Source organism: Calonectris borealis, chromosome 20, assembly GCF_964195595.1.
Source record: "Calonectris borealis chromosome 20, bCalBor7.hap1.2, whole genome shotgun sequence".
NCBI classification, from domain to species: domain Eukaryota; kingdom Metazoa; phylum Chordata; class Aves; order Procellariiformes; family Procellariidae; genus Calonectris; species Calonectris borealis.
In genome coordinates, this window is record NC_134331.1 from 14700338 (window position 1) to 14726760 (window position 26423).

At 48.9% G+C, this 26423-nt stretch overlaps 4 protein-coding genes across 11 annotated transcripts in view; 3 read left to right on the forward strand and 1 right to left on the reverse strand.

Moving 5' to 3' along the window:
• The window catches only part of GRB2 (growth factor receptor bound protein 2), a 54497-nt gene extending 50973 nt beyond the window's left edge, over positions 1-3524 (forward strand). Inside the window, exon 6 of the mRNA XM_075170054.1 lies at positions 1226-3524. Within this exon, the coding sequence (XP_075026155.1) occupies positions 1226-1411 (186 nt within the window). The 3' untranslated portion in view covers positions 1412-3524. The remainder of the gene's footprint in view (positions 1-1225) is intronic.
• Positions 3525-3641: 117 nt separating this feature from the next.
• SLC25A19 (solute carrier family 25 member 19) lies at positions 3642-14183 on the forward strand. Of its 4 annotated transcripts, XR_012676713.1 has the most exons (9): positions 3642-4096; positions 4523-4593; positions 5343-5490; positions 6004-6159; positions 6958-7128; positions 8087-8270; positions 8895-9025; positions 10252-10840; positions 13730-14183. XR_012676713.1 is itself a non-coding variant. In XM_075170044.1 (8 exons), the coding sequence occupies exons 3-8, from the start codon at positions 5365-5367 to the stop codon at positions 10450-10452; spliced, it is 969 nt and encodes a 322-aa protein (XP_075026145.1). In that variant the 5' UTR covers positions 3642-4096; positions 4523-4593; positions 5343-5364; the 3' UTR covers positions 10453-14183. The 4 variants fall into 4 exon arrangements, 3 of the variants coding, with proteins under 3 accessions (XP_075026145.1, XP_075026146.1, XP_075026147.1); XM_075170044.1 differs by having other exon boundaries at positions 10252-14183; XM_075170045.1 differs by lacking the exons at positions 3642-4096; positions 4523-4593 and adding an exon at positions 4821-5057 and having other exon boundaries at positions 10252-14183.
• Positions 6072-22004, forward strand: MIF4GD (MIF4G domain containing). Of its 4 annotated transcripts, none has more exons than XM_075170051.1 (6): positions 6072-6159; positions 17471-17607; positions 18415-18524; positions 18839-18994; positions 19730-19822; positions 21023-22004. In XM_075170051.1, exons 2-6 carry the CDS (start codon positions 17526-17528, stop codon positions 21248-21250), a joined length of 669 nt encoding a protein of 222 aa, XP_075026152.1. In that variant the 5' UTR covers positions 6072-6159; positions 17471-17525; the 3' UTR covers positions 21251-22004. The 4 variants fall into 4 exon arrangements, with proteins under 4 accessions (XP_075026152.1, XP_075026154.1, XP_075026153.1 ...); XM_075170053.1 differs by lacking the exon at positions 6072-6159 and adding an exon at positions 9005-9025; XM_075170052.1 differs by lacking the exon at positions 6072-6159 and adding an exon at positions 10764-10840.
• Positions 22005-22185: 181 nt separating this feature from the next.
• MRPS7 (mitochondrial ribosomal protein S7) lies at positions 22186-26419 on the reverse strand. 2 transcript variants are annotated; one of them, XM_075170047.1, is made up of 5 exons: positions 26311-26419; positions 25341-25532; positions 24966-25029; positions 23818-23985; positions 22186-22966 (listed from the first exon to the last, which is right to left on the reverse strand). In XM_075170047.1, the coding sequence occupies exons 1-5, from the start codon at positions 26364-26366 to the stop codon at positions 22745-22747; spliced, it is 702 nt and encodes a 233-aa protein (XP_075026148.1). In that variant the 5' UTR covers positions 26367-26419; the 3' UTR covers positions 22186-22744. The 2 variants fall into 2 exon arrangements, with proteins under 2 accessions (XP_075026148.1, XP_075026149.1); XM_075170048.1 differs by having other exon boundaries at positions 25963-26377.
• Between the last annotated feature and the right edge of the window lie 4 nt (positions 26420-26423).

Sequence of the window (26423 nt, forward strand, 5' to 3'; positions counted from 1 at the left end):
AGTAAGCTGGATGTTTGTGCAAAGCCTACCTGCTAACTCCTATTCTCCTCTTCAGTTCTGGCAAAGTGTTATTGTTGCTGCTTGAACACTTGGCTTGTCTTAATGTTTATGAATACTGTTGCAGGAAGGTCATCTGATTCCTGTGATTTAAAAATGGGTTTACTGCTGGTTTAGGACATAGTGAGAAGGGATAGTTCTACCTGTACTGATTCATAGCCAGAACTGTACCCCTCTATAGCCAGTGAAGCTTTGGTATTGGTCTTTCCTGAAGAGATGGTTACAGGTAGTAGCATATGGAACATCCCTACCCTGATGGTTTGGATCTAGCCAGTGTTAAGAGAAACCAAAATCTACTGCCAAGTGCCAGCAGAGCAGCTTGAGTATATCTAGCTCTTTGTTTTTTTCCATTTCCCAGGGCAATCAAAATGTCATGGTGGATGTAACTGGATCTTTTGTCGATTTTGGATAAATCCTTTTGCCTCCATGTGCAGCACTCTAGTTCTAGCTTGAAGCCAAGGGGTGTGGAATTCATACTGCTCTCCAGGTGCCATGGGCGCCCTTTGCCACAGTTTGTCTGAATTAACATCTAGCTCTGCACTGTCGGGTTGGTGATAAACAGAGGATGAGAAAACAGCTGGCTGAAAACGGCAAGCATGAAGATACCTTTGTAGCCTCACGATTTTAAGAATGCAAATGCATTTTAAATTAACTGTTAGCTTTTCCATAAGAATGGAAGCAATTGCTGACCAGGCAAAATGCATCAGAATTTCTTGGTACTGGAGAGTTTTAAGGAACATGTGTGAAATGCCAACATCCAGTTTTTAGGGGGAACTTTGTGTATCACAGTGTTAGGTAGATTAGTAATATTCATGCTATCAGTTGGTGAAAACAGGATGAATAAGCAAAAAGACCATTGCATTGCAATAGAGTACAGATTTACAGTACTTGATGAATACTGCAAAAATACTAGGAAAACATCTGAGTCGTCTGCTGTCTTTACTACAGCTCTTGCACAGAAACTTGCCTTTTTTTAAAGTCTTCTATAGACTATGCTTTCCTATTCAAGCATGTTACAGATGTTGAAAGCTGGCTTGCAGGGAAATGAAACAACCCAAATGTTTATTGTTAAACTCTGGTGTAAGTTAAGCTCCTGCCTGAGGGAGCAGATGTCTCGAGTGCTGTGGATGATTCTCACTTCGCGTATCTTTTTTTTTTCTCCTTTCAGCAACCAACATATGTTCAGGCCCTGTTTGATTTTGATCCCCAGGAGGAAGGAGAGCTGGGCTTCCGCCGCGGAGACTTTATCCAAGTCCTTGACAATTCTGACCCCAACTGGTGGAAGGGAGCCTGCCACGGACAGACGGGCATGTTTCCACGCAACTATGTCACCCCAGTGAACCGGAACATCTAGAGATAAATATTAGAGATTATTTAAAGAAACCAGAGAAACAGTAAATACACATACAGAGCCTAACTGCAGCCAGTGACCTAAAATCACACGGCGATAAAACCTGAGTCACCTTTCACCGTGAGGTGATCCTCCTTCACTCAGTACGGAACTTCAAGGGCGGGGTGGGGAAAGAGTTCAACTTACACACCAAAACTTATCTTAAAAAAAAAAAAAAAAAAGAGAGAGAAAAAAAAGAAAGTAACAAATTTCCTCAGCTGCTCCTGGGTTACCCCCTTTCATTCACTCTTCCCGTTTCCCCCTCATCCTCTGTCCATCAGTGCATGAAGTTTTAATGCCATATAAAGTCCTAGCCATGCGGTTAAAGGAAAAGGGAGAAACTCTGCTGGTATTTTCTCTCTCTGCAAACGGTCTTCATTTGACTTGAAGGGACATGAGAGAAGAACCAAATCCACAGTCCTGCCTTTTTAAAAAAAAAAAAAAAAAAAAATCATCAGTCTCTGCTTTTGCCTTCAACATTCAGCTCTTCTTGCCTGGGAAAGATGAGGTGTTAATCTAATTTTTATTGTCTCTTCTCCTTTGGCACTTTCTTCTGAAGCTCAACAGCTTCCAAGCAGGGGAAGGGAGAAGAGTTGTGTGGCTTTTTGTTTCTTTTTTTTTTCTTCTTTTGAGTCACAGAGCTGCTTTGAAAATCTCCAGCCTACAACTGAAGTCTGTTAATGCTGTGCTGACTGCTTTTTTGTTTTTTCTTAAAGGTGTACGGTTGAGCACATTCTGTAATTTTTTCCATAGTGCCTTTCCCTTATTTTCTTTTTTATTATTTTTTAAGTTAAAAGGACAGTCCAGAGCTTTTCAGAGGGTTTTTTTCTGCCTATGTGTAAATAAATACTTCTGGGGGAAGGGTGTAAAGGAGGGTGGTTTTATCAATGGACATCTGAGAAAAATCTACAAACAGAGATGGAGCTTTAATCTTAAGATTTGTCTTACTGTTCAACTTTCCTTATTCCAAGGAAAATAAAATCAAGGCATTCAAGTGGCAGCTTAGGCTGCTCAGAGGTGGGAGCTGCAACCAGGAGCCTCAAAAGAAGTAAGAGAAAGGGGGAAGTTATGACCAGGGAAAATGAGGAAGAATATTTTGGGGAGGGAGGGTTAACAGGGGAATTTGAGAAATAACAGCCCTGACATGTCCTATAAAATGTACATTCCTTTGATGGAAAACTTTATAATGCAGAGAAACCTCAAGAAATAGTGCTTGAAAAAACTTTATGCTATTAGTGAATGTTTCTACATGATGCATGTAATCAGCCTGTCTCTTTGGCCTGGATAAGGGAGTATTTGCAGTCGTGTTACTCTTGAAAAGTGGGGTTGGCATCACTGTTCTCCTGTTTCTCCTCCCTCCTCAGGTCAGTGTTACTGTTGAAGTAGATTCCCCCCACCCCACTCCCCATTCACAGCAGGCTGTGTGATGACTGTAATCCCCACCCCACACGATAATGGCATTTTTTGTGGCCATTTGCTCCTCCACTAGAGCAGTGTGACGTTAAATTGGATAGAAAGGAAAGCAATCAAGCCGCACCACTCTCTGTGCCAATCTTCAATTACATTATTTTTCCTTTTGCTGGCCATTTGGCTGGATCCCTTCACCCCACCAACGAATCCAAAAACTGCAGCGGAGATCTCCTCCCACCCTGCCTAAGCAGGGGCAATCTTTTGTTGGAGGGTGCCTTTTTTTGTAATAATTGTTACAAATGTTTTATTCCTGAGATGGACTCTGCCTTACACTTTAATTTTCCAGCAGACGAAAGAGAAGAGCTATCCTGTAGAGTATTACTTTCTCCCCCTCTCCTTGCTAGCTGTCACTTTCTTCCTTCTTTGTAAAGTGATTGGAAAAGGAATCTATGGCATTCTACACCTGGACCATTTGATTGTTTCCTTATTTTGGAATTGGTGTATATCATGCAGCCTTGCAGACATATGTCTTGTGTGTGTATATATATTAAAAAAAAAAAATCAGTGTTTAAATAAAGAAGGCCTATGTACTTAATCCTTTAACTCTGCAGCAGCATTTGGTAGATAGTAATTAACTGTGAATAATAAATATACATTGAATTCTTCACTTGAGCATCTGTCTGTTATTTCAGTTAACTGACCAAAAAAGAACTGATTGACCTAATTTACAGGATATTAAATTGCTATGGGAGGGAAAGGTGTGCTCTGGCCTGAAGTGCTCAGACTCTTTACATCATAGTTCAATCTCAGCACGCCTGGCTGAATTCGTTACTCTTTCAAGCGAAGAGCCATGTCACTTGGCACATGTGGCATTATGGATAGTGAGGAGGGAAGGAATGATCATGTCGCTTCCGGGATTGAAGACCATGTATGTATCAGCTGAATGGGGGGTGGCTCTTGCCTTTTTTTTTTTTCTTACGGTTTCTTCCTAACTACTCAAGCGTCCCTGTGGTATGGACTGTAATGTCATAAGGAGCCAGTAATGGAGAACAATATGCTAGTTATTTCTGGAACGTCTTGCTGAAGGACAGAGGGGAAGGTGGGCATATGACCTGTGTAAGCACAGCATCTGTGGCTCAGACTGTCACAGGAGCTTTTGCTCTGATCAGTGCCCTGCAGATCATTTTCACATTTCTCGTGTTGCCTGAAGAAGTGGAACTGCTCAGTTGTGCTAAGAAGGTGTGTGGGCAGCTCTGCAGGTTACCTGTCAAGCTGTCAGTCTGTTGGCTCTGCAGCTTCTCCCCAGCCTTCGCTTACGTTCAGAAAGTGCATGTGAATTTTGTAGTACATTTTAATATGCAATAGGAAAAGGCCCACTGACATGAGGGTTTGGGTTGTTTTTTCACGGTTGCTCTTAGTTATTATGCTCAAATACAAATGTAGTTAAGGAGTTTCTGGTTGCTCAGAACCGCCTGGATATTCTAATGATTAGTTCTTTATTTCTCATTTGTGCCAGCACAGTCAACATAGAAATGATTTGCAGTGTAGTTTGGAGCTCTTGGCTTTTTTGTAACGCTATAACAACATGTTGCTCAATTGTGTGCTATTCATACCTTGGGTATCTACTGAAAAGTTTAGAAAATCTTCCTTTCCTTTGCTCTATAGAGGGAAGAAAAATGTTTGTTGCCACTGTGATTGTATAATGTCAAGGCTAAGGCCGTGGTGGAAGAACTATTGTAAGCAAGTCATTTCTTTTTGGATGTTTCCCTTTCCCATTTACCAGCTTTGGCATGTGGGTCAGCAGAACCGGTGGTAGCCTGCAAAAAAAGCCTAAATTCCAGCTTGTGTTACTGTCAGCCGCCTGATCCAGCAAAGCAGCAGCACGGGAGCCGCTGGAGTGCGGGGTCCTTCGTGCAGGCGTGGTTTCTACAAGCACGAAAGCTCGGGGCCGAGCCCTCTCCGTTTCCGGAACCGCGCTCCCCCGCGCGGGCGCCGCGGGGCGGGGCCGCGGGACTACATTTCCCAGCGCCCCCTGCGGCGCGCAGGCGCAGTGCGGCGCGGAGGCGCCGGCGGCCGCTGGCGGGCGAGTGAGGCGTCCCGCGCGGCAGGGAGCCGGCCGTGGCCGCGCACCGCCGCCCTGGGCCACGGTCAGCCACCAGCCAGCGGCCCCGCCCGGGGCTTGGCTCCATATCCCACTCCGGTGCCTGCCACAGGCTGGGCCGCGGGGCAGGGGGCGCTGTGGGGCCCGTGGGGAGAGGGGAGAGGGGAGGCTGCTGTGGGGTCATGGGGGGTGGGGATTGTGGTGAGGGGGGACTGTGTGGCCCTTGGGGTGAGGAAGAAGGAGATCTGTGGGCCTTTGGGGTGAGGGGAAGCTTTGGGATGGGGGGTACGGTGAGGTAAGGCTGTAGAGCCTTGGTGTGGGAAGGAGCGGGGAGAGCTCCTTGCCTGGCGAGGGCTTACTGGGGCACCTTGTCCCCCTGCCCAGGCTGCGGGGACACCAGCCAGGCATGGTCGGCTATGACCCTGAGGCCAAGTGCGTCTCCGCAGTGGAAGCAGCTGCAGCAGGATCAGCATCCGGCTTGGTCACTCGGGTCCTTGTCAGCCCCTTGGATGTCATCAAGATCCGCTTTCAGGTACCTTCCTCATGGCATGCTCGGGGACAGGGGGTGAAAGAGCCTGTTACAGAGCAGAGCTGATCTTGGCCTAGATGAACAGGTCACTTGTGCAACCAGAGAGCACTAAATCTGCTCGTCAGTCCTCACCTACATTGTATACAGGTTATGCAAGGTAGTAGGGCTACCTTGTGTCCACTGCTTCTGTTTATATAACTTAACTTGAGCGTTTGAACGGGATCTTGTGTTTTTCATAGTTTATTCTATTTCTCTGTTTTTCTGAATGATCTCTGCTACGTGACTGATTTTCACCATCATCCCTACTGATTCCCTTTGTGTTGCATGCATGTTTTTATTCTTTTAGAGCCCTACATAAATAACATCCTAGTCAGTTCTAGATGTGATTCTGTGGGAAGGCATAGTGACATCTCTTAGCATTGGTTGGCTGTTAGGGTTGTGAATTCCTGAATTGGAAGCTCCAACCTTGTTGAAATGTGACATGGAATTGAAAATATTTTCTCTATTTTCCTCCAGCTTCAGATCGAGCAGCTCTCCTCAAGAAACCCAGGGGCTAAGTATCATGGCATCTTGCAAGCTGTACAGCGCATCTTCCAGGAAGAGGGGTTGGTAGCCTTCTGGAAGGGTCATGTTCCTGCTCAGTTCCTTTCAGTTGGCTACGGAGCTGTTCAGGTAAGGTGATCAGACATCAACCAGGCCCAGTGTACATACATAATGACTCTGCTTTGCTCCTCTTCAGACTGGCTGCATGGGCAGATGCAGAAAGGTCCAGGTTTAAGCTGTACTGATGCAAGCCAGCTCCAGTCTCAAAGATGTGTAGTTGTATAATGCTGATGTATAATTCCTAAGTTAATATTCCTGAGCTTGCTGAACAGCGTGTCTGGCCAGCCTGTACTACAGCTAGAGCAAACTGAGTTCTGGCTGTATCTGGTGTCGCAGACAAGCCCTGTTTGTTCCTGACACTTGGCTTAGCTGTTCATGTTCCAAGTCTGTGTAGTTTTTTGCTTTGGTTCACACTGTCACCCTAACAGCTTGTTAGTAAAAAAATCAATGAAGCTGATGATGGTGTTTTACACAGCATTGTTATGCTTAATTTGTAAATATTAACAACATGTTTTATGAGCAGCGGTTGAGAGAATAATGGGCAGCATGTCTGTAATATAGCAAATACTCTTCAGGATATATAGAGCATTAAAATGAGTTTTTCACAATTCTAAATGCAAGATTTAGCAGAAGTGTCAGAGATCAGAATATTCCAAGCATTCCCTGGGCTGCTCAGTGATTTTTACAGAGTATTCTTTGAGCACATGCTCCAACAGGTTGCAAGTTGGGGAGGACATTTCAAGGACAGAGAGAGAAGGTGGTTACAAGCGGTGGGTGGAGCTCTTTGGTGAAATGAGAGAGGAGTGGGAGATCCATGTCGGTGATAAGGATTGACTCCTTGACCTGTGTATTGTTTGTTTCTGTAAGTTCATGGCGTTTGAAAGCTTGACAAAACTGGTGCACAACGTCACCTCATACAATGCCCGCGATTCCTTTGTGCACTTCGTCTGCGGTGGACTGGCTGCTTGCACAGCCACTGTTGCAGTTCAGCCTGTTGACACACTACGCACCCGCTTTGCTGCTCAGGGTGAGCCTAAGGTATGGTTGAGGATTAATGCTTGGAATTATCATCCATAGCAGTAGCAATATTTCATGTGTATGAATACAGGAGGTTTGAAAAGTATATAACAGTCTGTGGGTTAGCGTAAAGGAACAGGTGCTGTTATTGGGCAATGTTTGCACTGTTGCCAAGTTATCCTCTGTGCTGTTGACACAGCTTTCTTAATTATGTTTTGCTGCTCCTGATTGTGTTTGACTCCTGACAGATGATCCAGAAAGGAGAAACTGTCCTTAACAGGATAACTCAATTTTCATTTCGGTTGGTGGCCATTTATAGAATACACTCCCCAGTCTGTCAAACGTTGCGTGTTTGAAACTTTCCACTTGCACAGAGTGATGTTTAGATAATGATGGGGATGATACGTGAAACCAGTCACCTTTCACCTGAGTTTCATGTTCTTATTTATGCAAGAATTGGTCTCTATGCTAATTAAGTCTGTAATACCTAGACTCGTATGGGTTTTTATCAGAGCCATTTCTGGTTTTTGACTTAGCCTGCAGTAGAATCGCAATATATATTACATGAATTCTGTTGCAGGAGCAAGCAGAGCTGTTAAGAGAAAAATAATCGTGTCTGTGATGCAAGTGGTCTCAGGCCACAGCTCTCAGCTCTGTGCCTTGTTTTTTCCCCTCAGGAGCACAATGTCAGCCCAGGCCTTTCAGTGCAGAGCTAATGATCATTCGTTCAGTTAGTCTCTTGTGGCTCAGAGGTAGGTTTAGGTTGTCAGCTTACTTAGAAGAGTCACGAGGGCTTAGCTGAGGATGCTGTGTGAAGATGTGCAAAATCACTTTCTTTGTTGCTTTGTGCTGAAAATCAGTCAATTGTATTTTGGGCAGCGGGAAATTCCTATCCTCATTACTGGGAAATAACCTGACCTTTGGTTTGCTGTTTTTAAGCCTGTTTCACTAGAGAGTCGGCCTCTTCTTTATTGTCTAGCTCTATCGCAGCCTTCGCCATGCAGTGGTGACCATGTACCAGACAGAAGGGCCTCGGACTTTCTATAGAGGTTTGGCCCCCACAATCATTGCTATCTTTCCGTACGCTGGTCTCCAGTTCTCCTTCTACAACATCCTGCAACAGTTTTCTGAATGGGTGATTCCAGCTGAAGGAAAGAAAGGAGGTAGGCACTTGGGAGAGTGATGTCTGCAATCTGGAGAGAAAGAGAGGATGAATGCTAGTTTGGGAGACTGACATAAGCTCAGTTTTCTGTCCTATCACCCTTTTTGATGCAACATCTGAAAAGTATCTCAATTTTCCATATCTCATTCTTACCCCTGCACAGATATTGCCAAAGTAGAATCACAGAAATCATCAGGCAGTGTCAACTTGTGACTTATTCCAATCTGGAATAAGTCAGTATGAGCAATCAGGAGTGCAAGATTTCCAGTGACTGAGCTTTTACTGGGGGGCATGACAACTTTTCTATCCACTAGTGGCAGGTTCTCTGGTGGCAAGAGTTTTTTTGTGCAATGCCACTTGGCAGAGCAAAAGCATAAATCAGTGTAATGAACCACGGTTAGCTGTAATGCTCTGACTCCAATGGACATTGCGAGCCTGATGTAGAAAATATGGATGGAGGTTCTGCGGCCCAAACTATGCAGAAGAGGTGATGTAACTTTAAAGGGCCTTTTTGGCCTTATTTCTTGTGAAAAGTGATTTTAACTTACCTCTCATGATCTTTAATCAGAACTCCCTGCTGATCTTTTTTCCTTCCCTGTTATCCTCTCCCCTTTCTGCTTTTCAGGCAATGTTAAAAACCTTGTTTGTGGCAGCTGTGCCGGAATCATCAGCAAAACCCTTACTTACCCTTTTGACCTGTTCAAAAAACGACTGCAAGTGAGTGGCTTTGAGCATGCCCGGGCAGCGTTTGGGCAGGTGAGAAATGTTTGAATTGACTCATTTTCATAAGGGTGGATTTGCATCAAGACAATCCAGAGCCAGTCATCACCAGAATGCAGTGATGATTTGCCACTGGTACCTGTTGTGTTCATATTCAGGTTGGGAGCTCCCAGGGAGTTTCTGGACGCTGAGCATTGGTCTCACTTAATGCGAAGAGCTGTATGAATAAACTGGGTTCATTTTATGACATTGTCCAACATACCTCTGCTCTGCCTTCTCATCCATTTCCATCAAGTTGGCTGTCTCAGAGCTGGGGATGAGTTAGGCAGGCAAAGGGGTTTCGATTTACTTTACTTTTCTAGTGGCAGCTTGGTATTTGTGATTCAGGACCACGTTACTAGCAGAGGATGACACTAGCTTTATGCTGGGATTGTTATCTGTCAGGATCCTTTTCTGCAATTAATATTTTGATACAAGGAATGGGCACCAAGTGTTCAGCATGTGTCTTATGTACGGAACATCCTGAAATTCAAAGCAAATTAAATACTTCCGGTGTTCTTTAGCACCATCCTTACCACCTTGAAGTACACTGTAAGACAAATACAGAACTTCCAAGCAACTATCTCTTTTTTTTCCATGAAATGTGGAAATTTTCTTTTTTCCTTCAAATTCCTTGGATCTGAGAAGCAAATCAGTCTGTACCTCAGAAAACTCTGGGATAGGAATGTGAAGTCTTAACCCATGGCATTGGATGCTTTTCTTCTTCCAGTGAGGTACAGAATTTGTTCTTAGCATTGACGTGTCACAAGATGTTAAACCTTCACAATGCGACACCGTGTCATGCAGATAGCTAATTTAGAGACTTCTAAGTGCTGTAGCTGTGTTTTCTTTCTGTCAGAAAAATGAAAAGTTGTCCCTCCTTAGAGAGTGAAGGGGGTGGAAAACAGTAGCAGCACAATCTGAAATAATTACTTCCCAAACTTGTACCATAAATAATACATGCTGTTGTAGCATAAAGATTTTACGGCTATTCAATCTGCATAAGCCATTGCTGTTGCAAAATACGTACTTTTCCTCTACTCCACTTTCTACAAACTGGCTCTCTGAAACTTTCAGTTAGTTATAACAATAGCCAGAAAGGCATCTCCAGGCTGCATGTCTAGATTATGTTTCTGTGGTATAGTTTGGGGAACTCTGTGTTCTTTTCCACGTAAGTTGTCCTGGAGTTTTCTTGTTTAACCTCTTCACCATTTCTCTCTCAGGTACGGATGTATAGGGGTCTCCTGGACTGCATAAGGCAGATCATGCGAGAGGAAGGCCTGGGTGGATTCTTTAAGGGCCTTTCGCCCAGCTTGCTGAAGGCTGCTGTCTCTACTGGCCTTGTCTTCTTTTGGTATGAGCTGTTCTGCAGCCTCCTATGTGCCCTGAAGAACACCAATAGCACTGCAAGGAAGGAAGGCTGAGAGAGGCATGTATATGGTTACCTGCTGTTCTCCGGGCGGAGGGGAAACTGATGGCTTTGCTCTGTCATGAGTATGTTGGAAATGTCAGAGGTCCCAGAGCTCTATCAGCCTGTAGGAAATCACCTCCTGGGACCAAGCAGAAGGAGAAGGCAACTGCAGTTCTGCTGAAGACACTGAACTGCTTTGCCGGAAGCTGTTCAACTGAGCACTTTTTTACTCTGTCTCCTCTAATATCAGCACACTTTTAGTGGGGGGAGAGGGGAACCAAGTGGACAACTACCTAGCAGAGACTGTGCTCTGAAAAGGCACCCGATAAAGTGGGTGAATTCCTGTCCTTGCCCTGGATCACAGAGAGGGGTCCTGGCCGACCTAGTGCTGCTTAACCAGTGTAACCAACGACATCCTGTCGCTGCATCTGCACAGTTTTATTTCTTGCTCTATGGCTGCTGTTTGCACCGTATTCTTTTCTCTGTATTGCACAGGTAGCTCTGTCCTGCTGTTGTAAAGTCAGTTAAAACCTCTTTAGTGTGCACAGAACTTCCGGTTTCCTTTTCTTTGCTGCCAGCTGCTGCTTCTTCATTACCACTTGCTGGCTGCGCGTTCTCAGCCACCTTAAACACAGAATCTTCTTGCTGACCCAAACTTGCTCTTCCGTTAACTCTGGAGACCTTGATTGTATCCTGAGTGCCCATTTCTCTTCCTGTGTGTCTTGCCGTACATCTCTTAGGGTTTTGCATTGCCTCAGTCACGCTTTTTACAAGTAGACTTGCAGATGAAGAACCCTGCTCTGAGGGGATTCAACGCACAAGCCCAATTCTTAATTCAGGATTCTTTGCTTCAGTGCAGTGAGTAAACAAATGCTATATAGAGTTTTAGAAATATTTAGTCTAAGTTGGAATAATGAAGGAAAAGTCCTGTGGAAACTAGTAAATGTCTTTTTTTTTTTTTTTTTTAAATACCACCTTTGAATGTTTCCAGCAAGTATTTCTGTAGTGGCCTGAAAACATTTCTGAACCTCAGTCCTACAGTGGTGCTAACAGATGAAAATGTTTTGACAAGATTAGCTGAAGTGAGAGGACTGAACATCAAATCAGAATTGGTTGGGTTAGCATGGTGTTTGACAAGAAAAAGATGATGGAATTAGAGCTGGAGAAGGGTTTTTCTGGAGTTTCAAAGGTTTTATGAATGGTTAAAAAAAAACCAAAACAAACAACCAACAACTCTGATTTACGTAACAGGGGAAAAGGGGAAAATTACTTTCTTCCTCTTCTATTCTCTGTTTTTTCAAGCTGAGCAGGGTGTGGTTGGATCAGTGTGTGGAAGGCAGTCTTCCGAGGAAGAGCCACTGTGATACAAAAGCATGTTAGTCATCTGGCGAGTGACGGATAGGGCAGAGCACTGCAGTTATTTAGAGGATGGTTTAATGGTTCTTCTCTTAACGCAGAGCTTTTCGTGGGTCTTTTGCAATATTCAAGGTGTTGATCCCAAATGGCCTGGCCAAATTCCAGCATGATCAATTGCATTCTGTTGATGCAACTTCTCCTGATGATTTTGAGCATATCAGCGTTGCTCACTTATCCTGAACTGTTGTGAGAGGCTGTTTTTAAAGAGCAGCTGTTTCGCTGGTGGCTGAGATATCTAGAGAGATTCCTTGCAAGCCCAAGCCAAATAACTTTGTGTCTGCTGTGGTCTTGAGATCTTGGAGTGCAAAGTGGCTGTTTCACTGCAGGTGACTTTGAGAGCTACGTAAAATTAAATTCACTGAGCAGCGTCAGTGTCAGGCAGGAGGCTAATATATGAGCCTCAAAGAGGGAGTGTTAGCTGCATGTACTCTAAAAATGGGCAGTTTTGCTTAGAGGAGAAAATGCAAAGAATGTGGAGTAAAGTTTCTCAGAGTGCCTCAATCCTATTGGTGTTTTCCTGTGTTATTTGGGCTCTTCTGAGATTCCCCCAAAATCTTCTTAACGATATTTTGCCTTTGTTTATTGTTCATCTGTTGTTCTTGGAAAGACATCATAACCAGTAATGAACTTAACCTCATGGCATCCTTCTGAGGGAGAAAAATACCTCATTTCAAAACAAGCACAAACAGGTTGGGGTTGTTACTGTCTTTTGGCTGCTGGTAGAGAGGAATGCTGTCATGGTTAGCAAAGACAGGACTGGCCACAGTAGGAAATTTTCTGTGCTGAGCTAGGCTTCCATTGGAAATTGGGACTCATCCATCCTGTCTAAACATTACAAGACTCTTGTTTTCTACTTTATGTCAAAGAGCTGCTGTTAAACTGCACAGAATAGAGGGAAAATGGTTAGGAACTAGGCAGTTGGAATTGCAATCTCTGAAATAGGGAGTGAGTTGCTTTGGTTGCCACAGGGGCAAAGAATAAAGAACAGAAAACTGTGCTCTGCTAAGATGATGTTCAAGTGTGCTGTGGAGCTTGAGGTGATGCAGGCAAACAGCTTTAGGGGCATACAACTTGGCTGTTCCACAGAGAGGGCAGCAATGGAAAGTATAGAGCAGCTTTTCTTCTCTGGGATACTTTTTTCCTCCACTCCACATTAAATGAGCTTGCCTCCATCCAACAGATGGCAAAGTCAGAGTTCAGGTTGTTGTGCCAGTCTGGCCCAGGCTATGGAAGAGGCACTCCCTGGTCGGAGCGCTTTGGCATGCAGCCTGGTTTATGTATCCCTTTGGGCTGTTCGTCATAAATGTTATAGGCCCATAAAAGCAGCTGATCTTCTAGTGAGTGAAGAAGAAAGAAGTGGTAACCCCAACTATACAATATTAGAAGTTGCACCTAAGAGTTGCTTCATCACTCGCTTCTGGTCAGCAGCATCTGCCTGTCATAAATTTCTGACGTGCATTTTGCTAACTGGGAGTCGCTGCTGGGGAAAGGACTGTAATAGGAATATTATTTTCTCTTTGGGACTGAGACTGGTTTAGTGCAAAGCACTAGGAGAACAGGTCTTGTTTCTGATGCTGCTCTGGCAAAACACATGCCATTTGAAGCTAAATTTCGTAGAATTAGAGGAGCAGGAGATGGGAGAGATCTGTAGTCACCTTGTTCTCCCATATGCTGGAAGAGATTTGCTCTCGGAAACTGCGCGCAGTGGTTCAGATTCAAGTGACTCAACGCGGTGAGGGACTCGTGAGGCTGCGCTGGAGTTTGCCCATTGGGATGTCTGGGATTTCACTCTGATGTAATCCTATCAGCAGGGATTTGCATTGCCTATAATTCACCTCACAAGCTGTTCAGCAATTGCGTTTGTTTTCTTCTAGTGCCTTTTACCATCAGAATGTCCAAAAGCACTTTAGCAGGCAAAGCATTCAAGACGAGTTGCACTGTGGCTGTTAGGGGATCCACCATTGCTCTTAGCTGGCCTTGAACAGGAGAACATTGATGCACAAGTTGTGTGATGAATACGCTGTTTCTTGCAGCGCCAGCTGGCTCGCCGAGTTCCTGGGACAGTCCTATTCTCAGGATGCTCATCCAGAGCTGCAGAGCATCATTTTTTAAAAGAAATGAATGTTTTAGAGTTGGGCTTGGAATAGATTGTATTTAATTTGGGTTTAATTTTCTCTTGTGATGTAGAACTGTAATTCTCTGCAGCATTTTGCTGTGTTGCCTGAGTGGATCTTTTGCAGCTGCTGTTGTCTGAAAGCATCTGAGCAGAATGCACACAACGTGTGCCTACCTTTGAGAAAAGGTACATTAAATATTTTGTTATGCTCATGTCTGGCTGCAGTTTGTTTACTCCTTTCCTCCCAGTGCGTACGCTCAGCTGGACGCCGCAGGGCCGCCGTGGCCCTCCTGCTAACAAAAGGGAGGATAATCCAGAGTGTGGGGCGGCAGGAGCCGTCTGGTTTTCCCTTCCCATCGCTGGCTCCTGAGTGCTCCTCAGCAGCAGGCAGAACCGTCCCATCCCCTCTGCAATACGGGGTGATGCTTTGGGTATCGCTGTTGAGAACCACACCAAGGGGGATTGGCTGAGGAGGTTTGTGCTGCCCGGTCCCACCGCTGTGCCCGAGAGGGACTGTCAGAGCCACGGAGGCTGGTCCTGAGCCCCGCACCCGTGGTGGATGAGTTTCAGGCTTTGTTTGTATCTAGCCAGGCCACGCAGTGCTGTACAAGATGTTCCCAAACTGCTCATTCTGCGTTTCCTGAGGCTGTTCTCTGATTTCAGCAGCCTGGCTGCTCTAGTGTCGTCTAAGTGTTGCGAAGACTTCAACCCCTGAGGGGTCTTCCCCTGTGGAATGGTTGGGAGTTTAGAGAAAAAACGTGAAGTACGTATACCTCACTCAGCTCTTGTTACAGTGATTTGGCTTAGTGCATGTCCCCTTTCCTGACTTTCTTCTACCGGTTTTTTTTATGCCACTCTGCTGCAGCCTGCCCTGGCCTGGAGGGGAGGGCGGATTAAATGCGGTTCTCACCCAGAGGGCGGCACCGCGGTGCAGCTCTCGCCGGGAGAGCCCGGCCGGTGCTCGGCGGGGGAGGCTTGAGGGGGCCCGGGGCGGAGGGGTTAAGTGCCGCCTTCAAACCGCCGGCGGAGGGGAGCCGGGGGGGAGCGGAGCAGCCGGCTGTGCCTGGGAGTGCCGGGGCGGCCGGGAGGCAGCTGGCCGTGCCTGGGGAGGTGCCCGGGGGAGCAGCCGCGGGCGCCGGGCATCAGCCCCGCGGGCCGCCGTGACCCGGCGCTCGCAGGCGGTGGCGCTGCCGCGGCTGCCGCGGCTCTCCCGCCCCGGCCCGGCCCGGCCCTCCCCCGGCTCCGGCGAGGAAATGACCTAAGAGGAAACCTGGGCCGTGCCGGGAGGGAGCGGGGCCGGGGCGGCGGGGCCCGGGACGCTCCGGCGATGCCGCGGCGGCCAGAGGACCCAGCGGGGGCGGCCGGCAGGTCGGTGGGGCTGCGTCCGGCTCCCCCTGCCCTGCCCGGGGGCACCGGGGGGCTGGTTTCTCCGGGATCCGCGGCTGCCTCCGTCCCGGGGACCCTTGGGCTCGGAACGGCTTCCCCGCGGGGCTGGGGCGAGGCGAGGCAGCAGTGGGGGTTCCCGGGGGGCTCCGGTGGACCAGGTGCCCCGGGCAGGAGGCGTCTCGGTGGGGATGGGACGGGGGTCCTGGGCAGCTGGTAGCGTCCCTCGGGTGGTCACGGGCAGATGCTCGGGGCGGTAGAGGAGACTCGCTGCTTTTCTCCCTCCCCTTGCGATGGCCAGGGCACGTCCAGCTCATCCCACTAGGTATGACCCCCGCAGGACAGGGCCCTGGCACACAGGCCGGCTGATCACCGGCAGATCAAGGACGCTAACCCCGACCATGTCAGTTCCTGGGGCAGCTCGTCTAGTGGGGACCACCTGCAGAGGAGGAATTGGTACCCACGGGTGATGCTGCGGCTGGTGTCACGCACTGCCACCAACCCTTTGGGCAAGGTGGCCCTGGCAGCAGGATCTCCAGTGCAGATGAGGCCTGGCTGGTTTTACACTCACACACTGTGATTTGCTCTGGGCAGGGTTATTTGGCACAACAGTTCAAAGCAGCCATGCCTGTTCCCAGGGAGCGGTGGGGAAGGAAGCTCCAGGAGAGGTGCTGGGCGGTGGCGGCAGAGACGCTGCCAGACAGGCTCGGGTGCTTCCTGCTTTGCTGCATGCTGTGCTGAGCTCTCGCCAGGTTTCTTCCGCGCAGTGATGCTGCTGGTGGGACGCGGGGCTGCTGGCGAGCTCGGGCTGCTCTGCTAGCAGTGCAGAATGGCGTGAGGGAGAGAGACGGTGCAGAAGGAGGAGAGGTCGGATGGGAAGGCGTTTGCCAACCAGACGTGGCACGGAGGGCAGCCAGCTGCTTCTGAATCCATCTGGGAAAGAAACCTCTGTGCAGGTCTTGGGCCCGGTAACCCTGTGCAGGTGAGAGCTTCGGCTGCGAGAGCAGCATGAGCAGGTTGTCACCCCCATGGGGCAAGGTCTGCCCTGGGCCTCTCAGAGAGGCAGGCGAGGAGGGCAGAGCCTCTACCCACCAGCGAGCTCCGCTCTCTGCTCTGTTATTGCGTGTTGTGCTACGGCTTCATGGCAAGTGATGTGTCTGAGGGGTCGAGCTGCCTGCAATATGTGTCCCATGCCTCTAAAAGGCGGTGGGCTCTTTGGCTTTAATCCGGGTAGGGACCTGTTTGCAGAGAGGGGTGATTAAAGGCCCAGGAATTTCGACGAGCTGGCAAAACTCATTTGGCCGATTGCTTTCTCCTGTTTGTGCTGCGGGTCTGGCCAGCCCAGCATTCTGCACCCAGCAGATCATCTCATGTGCGTGTCGAAGAAAGCCCTTTCTCTCTGTGCTGTAGGTACCCTCTTGCTGTCTTCACTGTATCATGAAGCAGAAGAAAATTAATCTAGAGACTATTTAGGAGCATCGTTGGTACTGCAGAGAGCTGTGCTTGACTTCAGGGGGATGATACGGGAGCTGTTGCTGTTGGGGATTTGGCTGCAGAGCTTGCTGTGTCTCACTGGAAGTTGAGGAAGCCTGACTGGCGCAGGAGAGGTGTTCTGCTCACTCTGCCAAGTGTGCGTTGGATGCTTAGGTGCCGGTTTGATTCTTCCCAGGCTTTTGTGTGAAACCAGCTGAATTTGTGTTTCAAAGGCACAAGGGAGCAGCTCTATGGCATGCTCTGCATGTGCTTCCCTGTGATATAGCCACAGGGAAGCCTTCTGAGGAGAGGTCAGTATATTTTGGGGCTGCCTTGGGGTGCCGTCCACTTTGAACCTGCAGATCAAGAGGCTGAAACAAATTCTTCATGTCAGAAAAATGTAAAGGCTCTGAAGATGGAGTCCTATCATAGGCTAGAAGGAAACAAGTCTTGAAAAGATGTGGGAGTGGGCCTTTGCTCAGATCTAGGGCCAGAGTTGGGTGCCCTAATAACAGAGAAGTTTCCTTGGGGTGGGGGGCTGTCAGAATAACAGCTTGTGCTCCAGCACTAGACGGGATTTGCCGGATGGCGAGGTGAAGGTCTGCCTCTCTGTTCAACTAAGCTCTGTGTGCTCTTTCCCCAGGGACTGTCACTAGCCCATCCTTTGCCCTGACTCTTGCCCTTGGAGGAAACCAATCATGGGGGAAACAGGCAAAGAAGAGTATAAAATACAGTCGTTTGACAGCGAGACTCAGAAGCTGCTGAAAACAGCCCTCAAAGGTCAGCAGGCTTTTTACTAGCTCCTCTGCCACGCACAGCTTGGCTGGTAGATGAGGCTGGATGCTTGGACCCCTTTAAGGAACACCAATTGCTAAGTGTACAAAAGCTGTTTCATAAATGCTGTTCATCCCTGACTGGGTGCCATTGGTGAGTCTTCTCCGGGAAGGTCTTTGCTCCCTGCCTCTTGTCCCCTCTCACCTTTTCCCCGATGTTTAATGGTGCAGCTGTTCAAACTCAGCTCTTGGTTCTCATCCTTGTGGTTTTCCCTGATTTCAGGGTATCCTCCTCTCCTGCTCTAACCCAGCATTTCTCCCCAGATTTGGCCTCTCATCCCTTTCCAGTACCTAGTTCCTGCTCTCTGCCCCTCCCCGCTGCAGGGCCGTCTTGTCCTCCTGGCTGCTGGGGTCTCCTGCTCACCGGTCTCTATTCAAAGCCCAGCAGGAGTTTGCACATCTGGCTCCCGCTAACCCAACTTTGAAGCAGTGCTGGGATTTCAGATTCAGATCAACTTCTTGCTTCACTATATTACCTGCTTTTCTCCATCGCTTTCCCATTGTGAAAGCGTGGCTTTCCACATTGTGGCTGTGTCTTCAGTCTGGGAGGACTGTACAGCATTGGAGATGGTATCTCCAAAGCAGCTAGTGTGCAAGAGGAGCTGTGACTCTTGATGTGGGAGTGAGCATGAGGTTTTGCACCATATAACATGGTTGTATCAGGCCTGCGCTGACCTTGGTTGCTCTCCAGGTACCCCAAAGCAAGCAGGGCACAAAGGGTGCTGGGTCCTGACAGTGCTTCTCCTCTCTGCAGACCCCAGCAACGTGGACCTGGAGAAAGTGGCCAATATTATAGTGGACCAGTCTCTCAAAGACTGTGTGTTCAGCAAGGAGGCAGGGCGCATCTGCTATACCATCATCCAGGTGAGACCTCCTCATGCCTGGACAGCGAAACACTTAAGCTGTGCAGGTTGTCCCTAGGCTGGGCCAAGAGAGGCTTCGCCCCAGCCCTGTGCTCTGACCCCTCAGCCAGCTTTCTTCTTCTGCCGCTTGCTCCGTGCAGTGGCAGCCTCCAGATGAGCAGCCGGCAAGCACAGGCAGTTAGTTGCAGCTTTCCTGCCTCTCTGGGCAACCACAAGAGGGTATCTGCGTGGTCCTGCATCACCCAAGTGGCAGCATCCCCCTGCCCCTTTCACACCCCCATTTCATCCCCTCATCCTGCTTTTGTGGGCTTGTAGGCAGAGAGCAAACAAGTCGGCCAGAGCATCTTCCGGAGGAGCCTGCTGAACCGGCTGCAGCAGGAATACAAGGACAGGGAGGAGCTGCGCACCCGCTCACTCCAGGCATGGATCTGCTATGTCACCTTCATCTGCAACATCTTCGACTACCTGAGGGTAAGGAGCCGGAGCAGAAGCACCCAGCTGCTGCTGCCTAGGTGCAGCAGAAGGGCCTGGGCGTCCAAAGATGCCAGGGCAGGGGTGTTGGATGGGTGTTGTATGGAGCCTCAGGGCCGTGGCTCAGAAGTGGGGGCCAGAGCCCCTTCTCAGCACAAGGATGCTGCTGGGGCTGGTGCTACCTACAAGCAAGCGAACAGGCTTGGAGAGGCAAAGCCATCTCTCGGAACAGTCATAAAGTCTGAGCTTCCTCATTTTATACCTAGTGTTTGAAAGCCCGATTTGCCTGCTCCCAAATGTCCCAGATTGAACTAGTTTAGTAGCTATGAGGTCCTGGGGGGGACCTGTGGGTGCTCACATAATTTCTAGCCCACGTACTGATGGAGCTTGTCTGCAAGCCTTCACTGCAGTGTGTGTACTTGGATGCCTGCTTGGAGTAGATGTAAAAACGATGCAAAGGCAAGAAAAATGCTGTTGCAACAAGTGTATTTCCCAATACTACCTGCTTACATTTAAAAATAGATGTTTTTTACATCATTTGTTCAGCTTCTCTGGCTCCTGGAGACACTCATAAGTCTGGTCTCCTACGTAAATCCCACCAATACAGCATTTGGCAGCACAACTAAATTCTGCTCCTTTCTCCTTTGAAGAGCAGCAAGGGAACAACTATCTAAAATAGCTGCAGACTCCTCCCTTTCTGGCCCCAAGCTGACGATGGCTCCTGCCTCCTTACAGGTGAACAACATGCCCATGATGGCTCTGGTGAACCCCGTTTATGACTGTCTGTTCCGGCTGGCACAGCCCGACAGCCTGCGGAAGGAAGAAGAGGTGAGTGCAGGGAAGAGGGCTGCTAATGCGCCTGCTGTCTTGCCAAGGACCAGCAAAAAGCACAGCCCAAGGCGGATGCGGTTGCTGCATCCTCGTGCAGAGGAGGGAGAGTTGCCTCCTCAGTATGTGCTGAAGGAGACCTGCTGGGCAGGAGGATTTGCAGCCCAGAAGGAAGGAGGATGGAGGTGCAGGTTGTGACTCCCTGGCCCAGGCCGCACATCCTTCCTAGGGGCAGCTTTTCTCCCTATTGCCCAAGTGTCACCACTGGAGACCCAGCAGCCCAGCCGTCCCTCGAAGCAGGGGCTGTCTGGTGTTACGCAGGTTCACCTCCCGTCATGATAGAAAAATGCAGACAACTCTCCCCGTTTTCACAGAAACCAGCTCCCTTTCCAGCAGCCCTGGCTGCCAGACATCTGGAAAAGCAGCTGTCACACTCACCTGCTGAGGCACCGCAGCCGTAGGAGGTGATGGCAGATAGCTGCAGTGACCGTAGGTGAGCAGAGCAGCTCTGTGTCCCTGCAGGTCCCGGGATGTGCTGTGCAATGTTTTGTATAGCTGCCACTCACCTGCTCAGGCCTGCAGTTGATGCTGCGCCAGACCACAGCAGGCTGGAGAAGACTATTCTGGAGCTGGAGCTTCGCACACACCTGGGTGTGTGGCAACTGCATGGGGCACCCCCCTTGGGCGAGGGGTTCCTGTAAAATGTAGGGGCCCCTTGGATGGGTTTTTCTCCCCCTCTGCAGCCCATCGACTTTCCCCTCTTCTCCAAAGACCGAGTTAGTGCGCCTGTTTCCTGCAAATCACCGGAACTTCCTTAGTGCGCACGCTTTAGTGCGTGTTCCAGCCTCTTCCCTCTGTTCTTGGAGGCACCTCCTTACTCCAGCCTTGGCTTCAGCCTTACCATCTCCTCGTGGACATCCTGCAGAAAATTACTGTTTTTCCACCTGTTGTGGGTGCATTTCTCTGGCAATTTTGTCTGAGAGGCAGGGGAGTTCAGGATGTGCTTTTCCAGTGCTTTTACTACTACAGACTAGAACAGATTCAGCCTCTCCTGCCTGCTGGATCACAACGACTTGGGGGAAGCAGAACCGTCACCTGTTGGAAATCCAGAACAGAGGGAACAGGATGAGTTGGTCCATAAGTGACTGATAGGGACCTCCACAGAGATGTGCCAAACTTCTTCTTCTCTTCCTTCTGAAGGTGGACTGCTTGGTCCTACAGCTCCATCGCATCGGTGAGCAGCTGGAGAAGATGAACTCCCAGAGGATGGATGAGCTCTTCTCCCTCCTCCGAGATGGCTTCCTTCTGCAGGAGGGGCTCAGCTCCCTGTCCCAGCTCCTGCTGCTGGAGATCATCGAGTTCCGGGCTGCCGACTGGAAGATGACGGATGCTGCCCAGAAATACTATTACAGCGAAGTGACAGATTAACCTCTCTACAGCAGAGGTGGAGAGATGTCCCCAGCACTTTCACCAGCAAGCTTCATAACACGTTTGAATTTCTTTTCACCTTAATGTTTTTCTAGCACTTCCTGTAAATAGGATTTATACTGGCTAGAGCCTCTGGGCACGTAACTGTCAGGCTGCAACTGGTGCTAGCCTGACTTCGGAGGTTTGGAGAGGTAGGAAGGGCAAGGCACATTTAACCCAGCTCCCACTCATGTTGTCTAATATTGAGCTGCTGCCAGCAAAGGGCAAGAAAGGCTTCTAGCTCAAACCAGCATTTTATATGGGTGTTAAGGAAAGCACAGTTTAGGCTGAGAGCATTTTGGTTTCACCCAAGAGCCAGCGGAGCTGAAGGAGGCAGAGGGGAATTCTTTCACAGCTCAGGTTGTACGTGGTTCTCTGGGATGAGTCACAGAAAACACTGTTGCCTCACAAACAGCTCAACCAAGTGCTATTTTTCCCAGACTCCTTCCAGCACACTGGCTGCACCTGCATGCACACAGCCTCCCCTGGGGATCATGAGCCACCAATACCTGCCACAGGGCAGCTTGCAGCAGGACAGGTCCCTGAGCACATGTAGCTAGGAACAGGTTTTATAAGTTTTATACAACAATTGTAATGTTTTTTCAAAATTTAGTGAGTTTCAACTATGGTATGTTTCTTACAAGAATGGGAGAGGAAGAAAGGAAACAAAATAGTCTATTGAAAGTTTTTTCCTAATAAAAGTTTTCCACTAATATGTGCCCTGCTTTCTCTCTATGCAGCTGCTGAACTATGAACAATACTTAAAAGTTGTTCCTGATTGAAGCATTAAGGCTATGATACTCATTTTCTCCTCCAGTGTAGGGTGTGGCTTTACACAACCAGGGTAGCTGGAAAGAGCAGTGTGAGTTTCAAGCAACAGAGACAAAGGTTTGGAATCAAGAAACCTTCCCCATAAAACTGGCTTTATTTCTTCTGTTAACATTCCCATCAAATCTGTTCAAACAATGTTGCTGATGACCAAAATCAAAAATCAAAAAGGGCCTTTTACTGCTTTTTGTACCAATCACCAATGGTATGGAAAAAAATCCAGTTCTGCTCTTAGCTGTGCTAAGAGCAATGCAAACATTGCTGATTACAGGAGCAGAGAGACTTAAAAGTTCCCAGGAAACAGGTAAGTGGAAGATTATTTTGTAGAGCGTTGCTCTAAGAAAAACATCTAAGGCTTCTCTTCACAGGAAAGCAATTATGAAATAACTAGAGCGTCCGTGCAGGGATTGGTGACTCTTTCAGATTCCCCCTTCCCCCATCCAAACAAGCACAAAGGAAATTAACTTTGTGGTGATCAGATAGGCTGTCCCTGGCTTAGTTCAGAAGCTATCTGGAAGGGATCTTCCACTTTTCCCTCTTCTCCCCAGCCTCTCCCAGGCAGGCGGCCCTGGGGCTCTGCTCTCCAGGCTGTGAGGGTGGTGGCATCATGTCCCGCGCACAAAGTCCCTACCACCAGCGGAAGTGGGCATAAGCCCGGTTGGCCTCCGCCATCTTGTGTAGCACATGCTTCTTCTTGATGATGGGCCCTTCATTGTTGAAGGCCTGGAGCAGCTCCTGGGAGAGCTTCTCAGGCATCAGCATCCTACGGTTCTTGTTCTCCCTGCACTCGGTGATTAACCACTTCATGGCCAGGAAGCGCTTCCTATTGTCCTTCAGAGGGACCGGGACCTGGGAAAGGTTTAAACCTTAACAGTTATCACACCGCGAGGTGCAGTAACCTGCTCTTCTCCAGCAGTCATACAGGTCCAGCTGGACACGTGCAGATTTACACTGTGCTGCGACTCCAGTGGCAGCATGCTGCTCTGCAGTAAGACCAGCTCCCAACAGCTGATCTGTGCCAATTCACCTCCTCTGTCCATAGAAACTGGCTATTGAGACCAAAATGGAAATTCTGATCGGCCTTGGGTACTGCCGGCAGACGCTGGCCTTTGTAAGGACTTCTGGCCTATTTGGGAACTGGATCTACAGGCTGGTTTGTGCTAGCAGAAGTGGGAGATGGTCACCGGTCCTCTGCGCTGAATGACAGAGACATGCCTCCACATCTCATTTCTCCATCAGGTCTCAAGTGTTGCAGAGCCCATACTTAGAGACAGGTTCTGCTCGTGTTTCAAATATCGCACTGTATCTAGTGGACTTTTTCTGCTACACTGATCCTCCCCAGGGCTTTGGGGCCTCTACCCAAGCAACATGATGCAGCAGAGAGGATGGGACTACTAGACCCGGGACCGCCAATTCCTTTGCTGCCTGTCACTGATCTCTGTCTCCTTGGACATTTGCTGCATACTCTTTTTATCTAGTCAGAAAAGCAGAGACCACTGCTGACAGGGGAATTACCATGCTCACAGGCTAGGGGCCTGATCTTGGACAGTTTCTTAGGTGCTGTTTTAATCCAGATTGCAAAGTGGCTCTCTTTCCAAGGAGAGGAAAGCTTGAGCTGAAGGGGTGGAAAACAGTTCATCTGCTTCCCTAGCTAATTCTCTCCCGACCAGATACGCTCCCAGGCCCCCCCGCCCTTTCACCTGGTAGGTTTTGCCTCCTTTTGTGATGCTGCTGAGCCCAATGATGGGCTGGCAGTTTTTCAGAGCCTGGTGGAAAATTACATAAGGGTTGCACTCAATTGTCTCCTTCTCATCTTCTGGAGCTTTGTGGTACTTCTCCAGCTGCTTCCTCTTAATGGCCTCTAGAGTCTTGGGACAAAGACAAGAAAGGAGACATGCAGAGCAGATGGATTATCCCACTCCATGAAGTTACATCACTTTACAAGCACCCCATTTTCACTTGAGCCTGCAGATGGTTTTCTAGCCCTGTAGGCAACAGGCCAGTCAGAGATTCTCTTAAGTTTTACTTCACCCTCTTCCAACTCTTCAGTCTCTTTATTGGACATTGCATTTGGGGCAAGGAGCCCGAGCAGCACGGACCTGGGCCAGGAGCCAGGGGAGTGCAGGGACAAAGCAGAGACAGGAATACAGGTCTGTGTGCACTAAGCATCCTCCCCTCCAAAGCCTGGACTCAAGAGCCCAGAGCCTGCCTGTTTTTCTGTGACAAGGCATCAGCAGTTACTTGGGGAACATTTGGGCAACATGTGTCCCTGTTTCAAGGGCTGGAACACGCCAGATGGTACCACCAGCTAATACCAGTTACTGTATGTCAGAGCAGGGGTCAAAGCTGTGTCATACAGGTGACACATTTGTGGGACTTCATTGGCAAGTTATACAGAAGATAAGGCATGAAAGAGAGCTGGAAGGAAGATCTTTTGAGAAAATCATGCTTTTAAGGGTATATTCTGAGTATATTCTGAGTTTATGGTTTAGTGGTGGACTTGCTAGTGTTAGGTTAACACTTGGACAGCTGGATGATCTTAAGGGTCTTTTCCAACCTAAATGATTCTATGATTCTACATAAGGTCCAAGAGACACTGAAGAGTGGAAAGAGAACTCCATTAAGCTATCACCACCTGGTCTGTGAATTGAATGAGGTTGGGGCTTGTACAAAATGTACGTCTGATCAGGTAAATAATGGTAGGAGTATTGTGTGTGCAGAGGGAACTGCGTTAGGACCGCAGCGATGACCTGACTTCTGGTAATTCCTAATTCCAGTGGGCTTGACATCCCAGCCTTCCATTTTGTATTGTTTTAACATAGTAGTGAGAAGAAACGTGAGTTCTCACCTGAGCCATGAGGCTTCTGGCCAGCACTTTATTTCCATCCTTCATCATCATATTGGTGAATTTACTGTAAACACAAAGCCAGATGCAATCTGATTTAAATTCTAATTTTATTACCCACAGAAATAAGCCCCCCGCCTTGTATTATTCCCATGGCTAAGTCTGGGTGCTACTAGATCTGCTGTAATTATCTCTAATTACTGTTAGTCAATGGACTGGCTTTGTAAGAAAAGATTAACCTGAATAAAGGGACTGTGCTGTAACAGAAGGCAACAGGCAGCACAGCAAGTGAAGGCTGAGGAGGACAGCACAGCTCCCAAGCATTTTGGCTCCATGGGACCTAGCTGTAACAGAGGAGGAGATAATGTTTTTTCTGACCTGATCATAGGGTCTTTGAACACAGAGCTGGAGACAGTGGGAGGAGCAGCTTTTATGGGCTGAACAGCCTTAAACTCCAGTTTTTCCTTTTCCTCCTCAGACAGCTCCTCCCAAGGTTTCTGATACAATTCCTTGTTCACTTCTGGCTCTAAGAAACTGGGGTTGTAGCGACTCCATCTCACCTGCGTCAGCCTGCAAAGAACAAGATGAGGAGGGTTGTAAACTGATGCACGTGATATGTCATGGAGGGGATATGGACAGACATGAACGCATCTCAGAAGGATATCTTAGACTTGAGAGGCATCTCCAACTTCCCCTCCATCACTGCTTCTCTACTGCAGCAGACCCAGAGGCACAAATCAACAACCAGGCCCACAGCTTAGCTGCGAAACTATCAGGCAATCCCCACACCAAAGAGAAGGTTGGAATGGGAGTCCCACGCCGCAGCTCCAGGCGCTGCACACCAGCAGCGCTGAGTTTGCCTTCCTGCCAGACCCTGCCTGTACCCACGGATGAGCCTCCCCAGGGCCGAACGGCCCACAGGCCTGATGGTGCCAGCTTCCAAGTTCTGTGTGGCTTGAATAAATACTATATTCTGTGCTCGTGGGAGTGGGACGAGTACCTTAAACTGGAACTTTTTTCATTTTTCGCAGCAGGAGGCGGCATATCGGTGTGTTTTGGAGAAGAGCAAGGGGGCTACGGAGATCCCAGCGCCCCTCTAGCCCAGCGGGTCAGCACACGCACCCGTGACGGACCCCACGCGCAGAGGCCGGGCTCCCCGAGCCCCGCAGATAGCCCACGGCCCTTGCTACACAGACACCCACGCGAGACCACGGCGGCGTCACGCGCAAGCCCAGAAAACAGCTACGCCGTGTGCGGCCCGGCCCGGGGAACGCCGCACTGCTTGTCCGTGGGTTTCCGGGTGAAGCGCACACCGCGCCTGCCCACCCGCTCCCCCGGCCCCGCTTACCGGGGCAGCCAGGCCCGCAGCCGCCGGGCCAGCCCTGCCGCGCTGGGCGCCGCCATCTTCCCTCCGCGCGCGGGGCGGGGCCAGGCCCCGTGAGGGGGGCGGTCCTCTGTCCG

What these genes read in the sequence shown, in the direction of transcription:
- SLC25A19 (XM_075170044.1), top strand. Translation starts at nt 5,365, where the DNA reads ATGGTCGGCTATGACCCTGAGGCCAAGTGCGTCTCCGCAGTGGAAGCA. An exon ending in TTGGCTACGGAGCTGTTCAG is followed by an intron (nt 6,160 to 6,957) that starts GTAAGGTGATCA and finishes TGTTTCTGTAAG; the next exon opens with TTCATGGCGTTTGAAAGCTT. An exon ending in CCCGGGCAGCGTTTGGGCAG is followed by an intron (nt 9,026 to 10,251) that starts GTGAGAAATGTT and finishes TTTCTCTCTCAG; the next exon opens with GTACGGATGTATAGGGGTCT.
- MIF4GD (XM_075170051.1), top strand. Translation starts at nt 17,526, where the DNA reads ATGGGGGAAACAGGCAAAGAAGAGTATAAAATACAGTCGTTTGACAGC. An exon ending in GCTGAAAACAGCCCTCAAAG is followed by an intron (nt 17,608 to 18,414) that starts GTCAGCAGGCTT and finishes TCCTCTCTGCAG; the next exon opens with ACCCCAGCAACGTGGACCTG. An exon ending in ACATCTTCGACTACCTGAGG is followed by an intron (nt 18,995 to 19,729) that starts GTAAGGAGCCGG and finishes GCCTCCTTACAG; the next exon opens with GTGAACAACATGCCCATGAT.
- MRPS7 (XM_075170047.1), bottom strand. Translation starts at nt 26,366, where the DNA reads ATGGCGGCGCCCAGCGCGGCAGGGCTGGCCCGGCGGCTGCGGGCCTGG. An exon ending in CCAGAAGCCTCATGGCTCAG is followed by an intron (nt 23,986 to 24,965) that starts GTGAGAACTCAC and finishes CTTTGTCCCAAG; the next exon opens with ACTCTAGAGGCCATTAAGAG. An exon ending in AAGGAGGCAAAACCTACCAG is followed by an intron (nt 22,967 to 23,817) that starts GTGAAAGGGCGG and finishes AACCTTTCCCAG; the next exon opens with GTCCCGGTCCCTCTGAAGGA.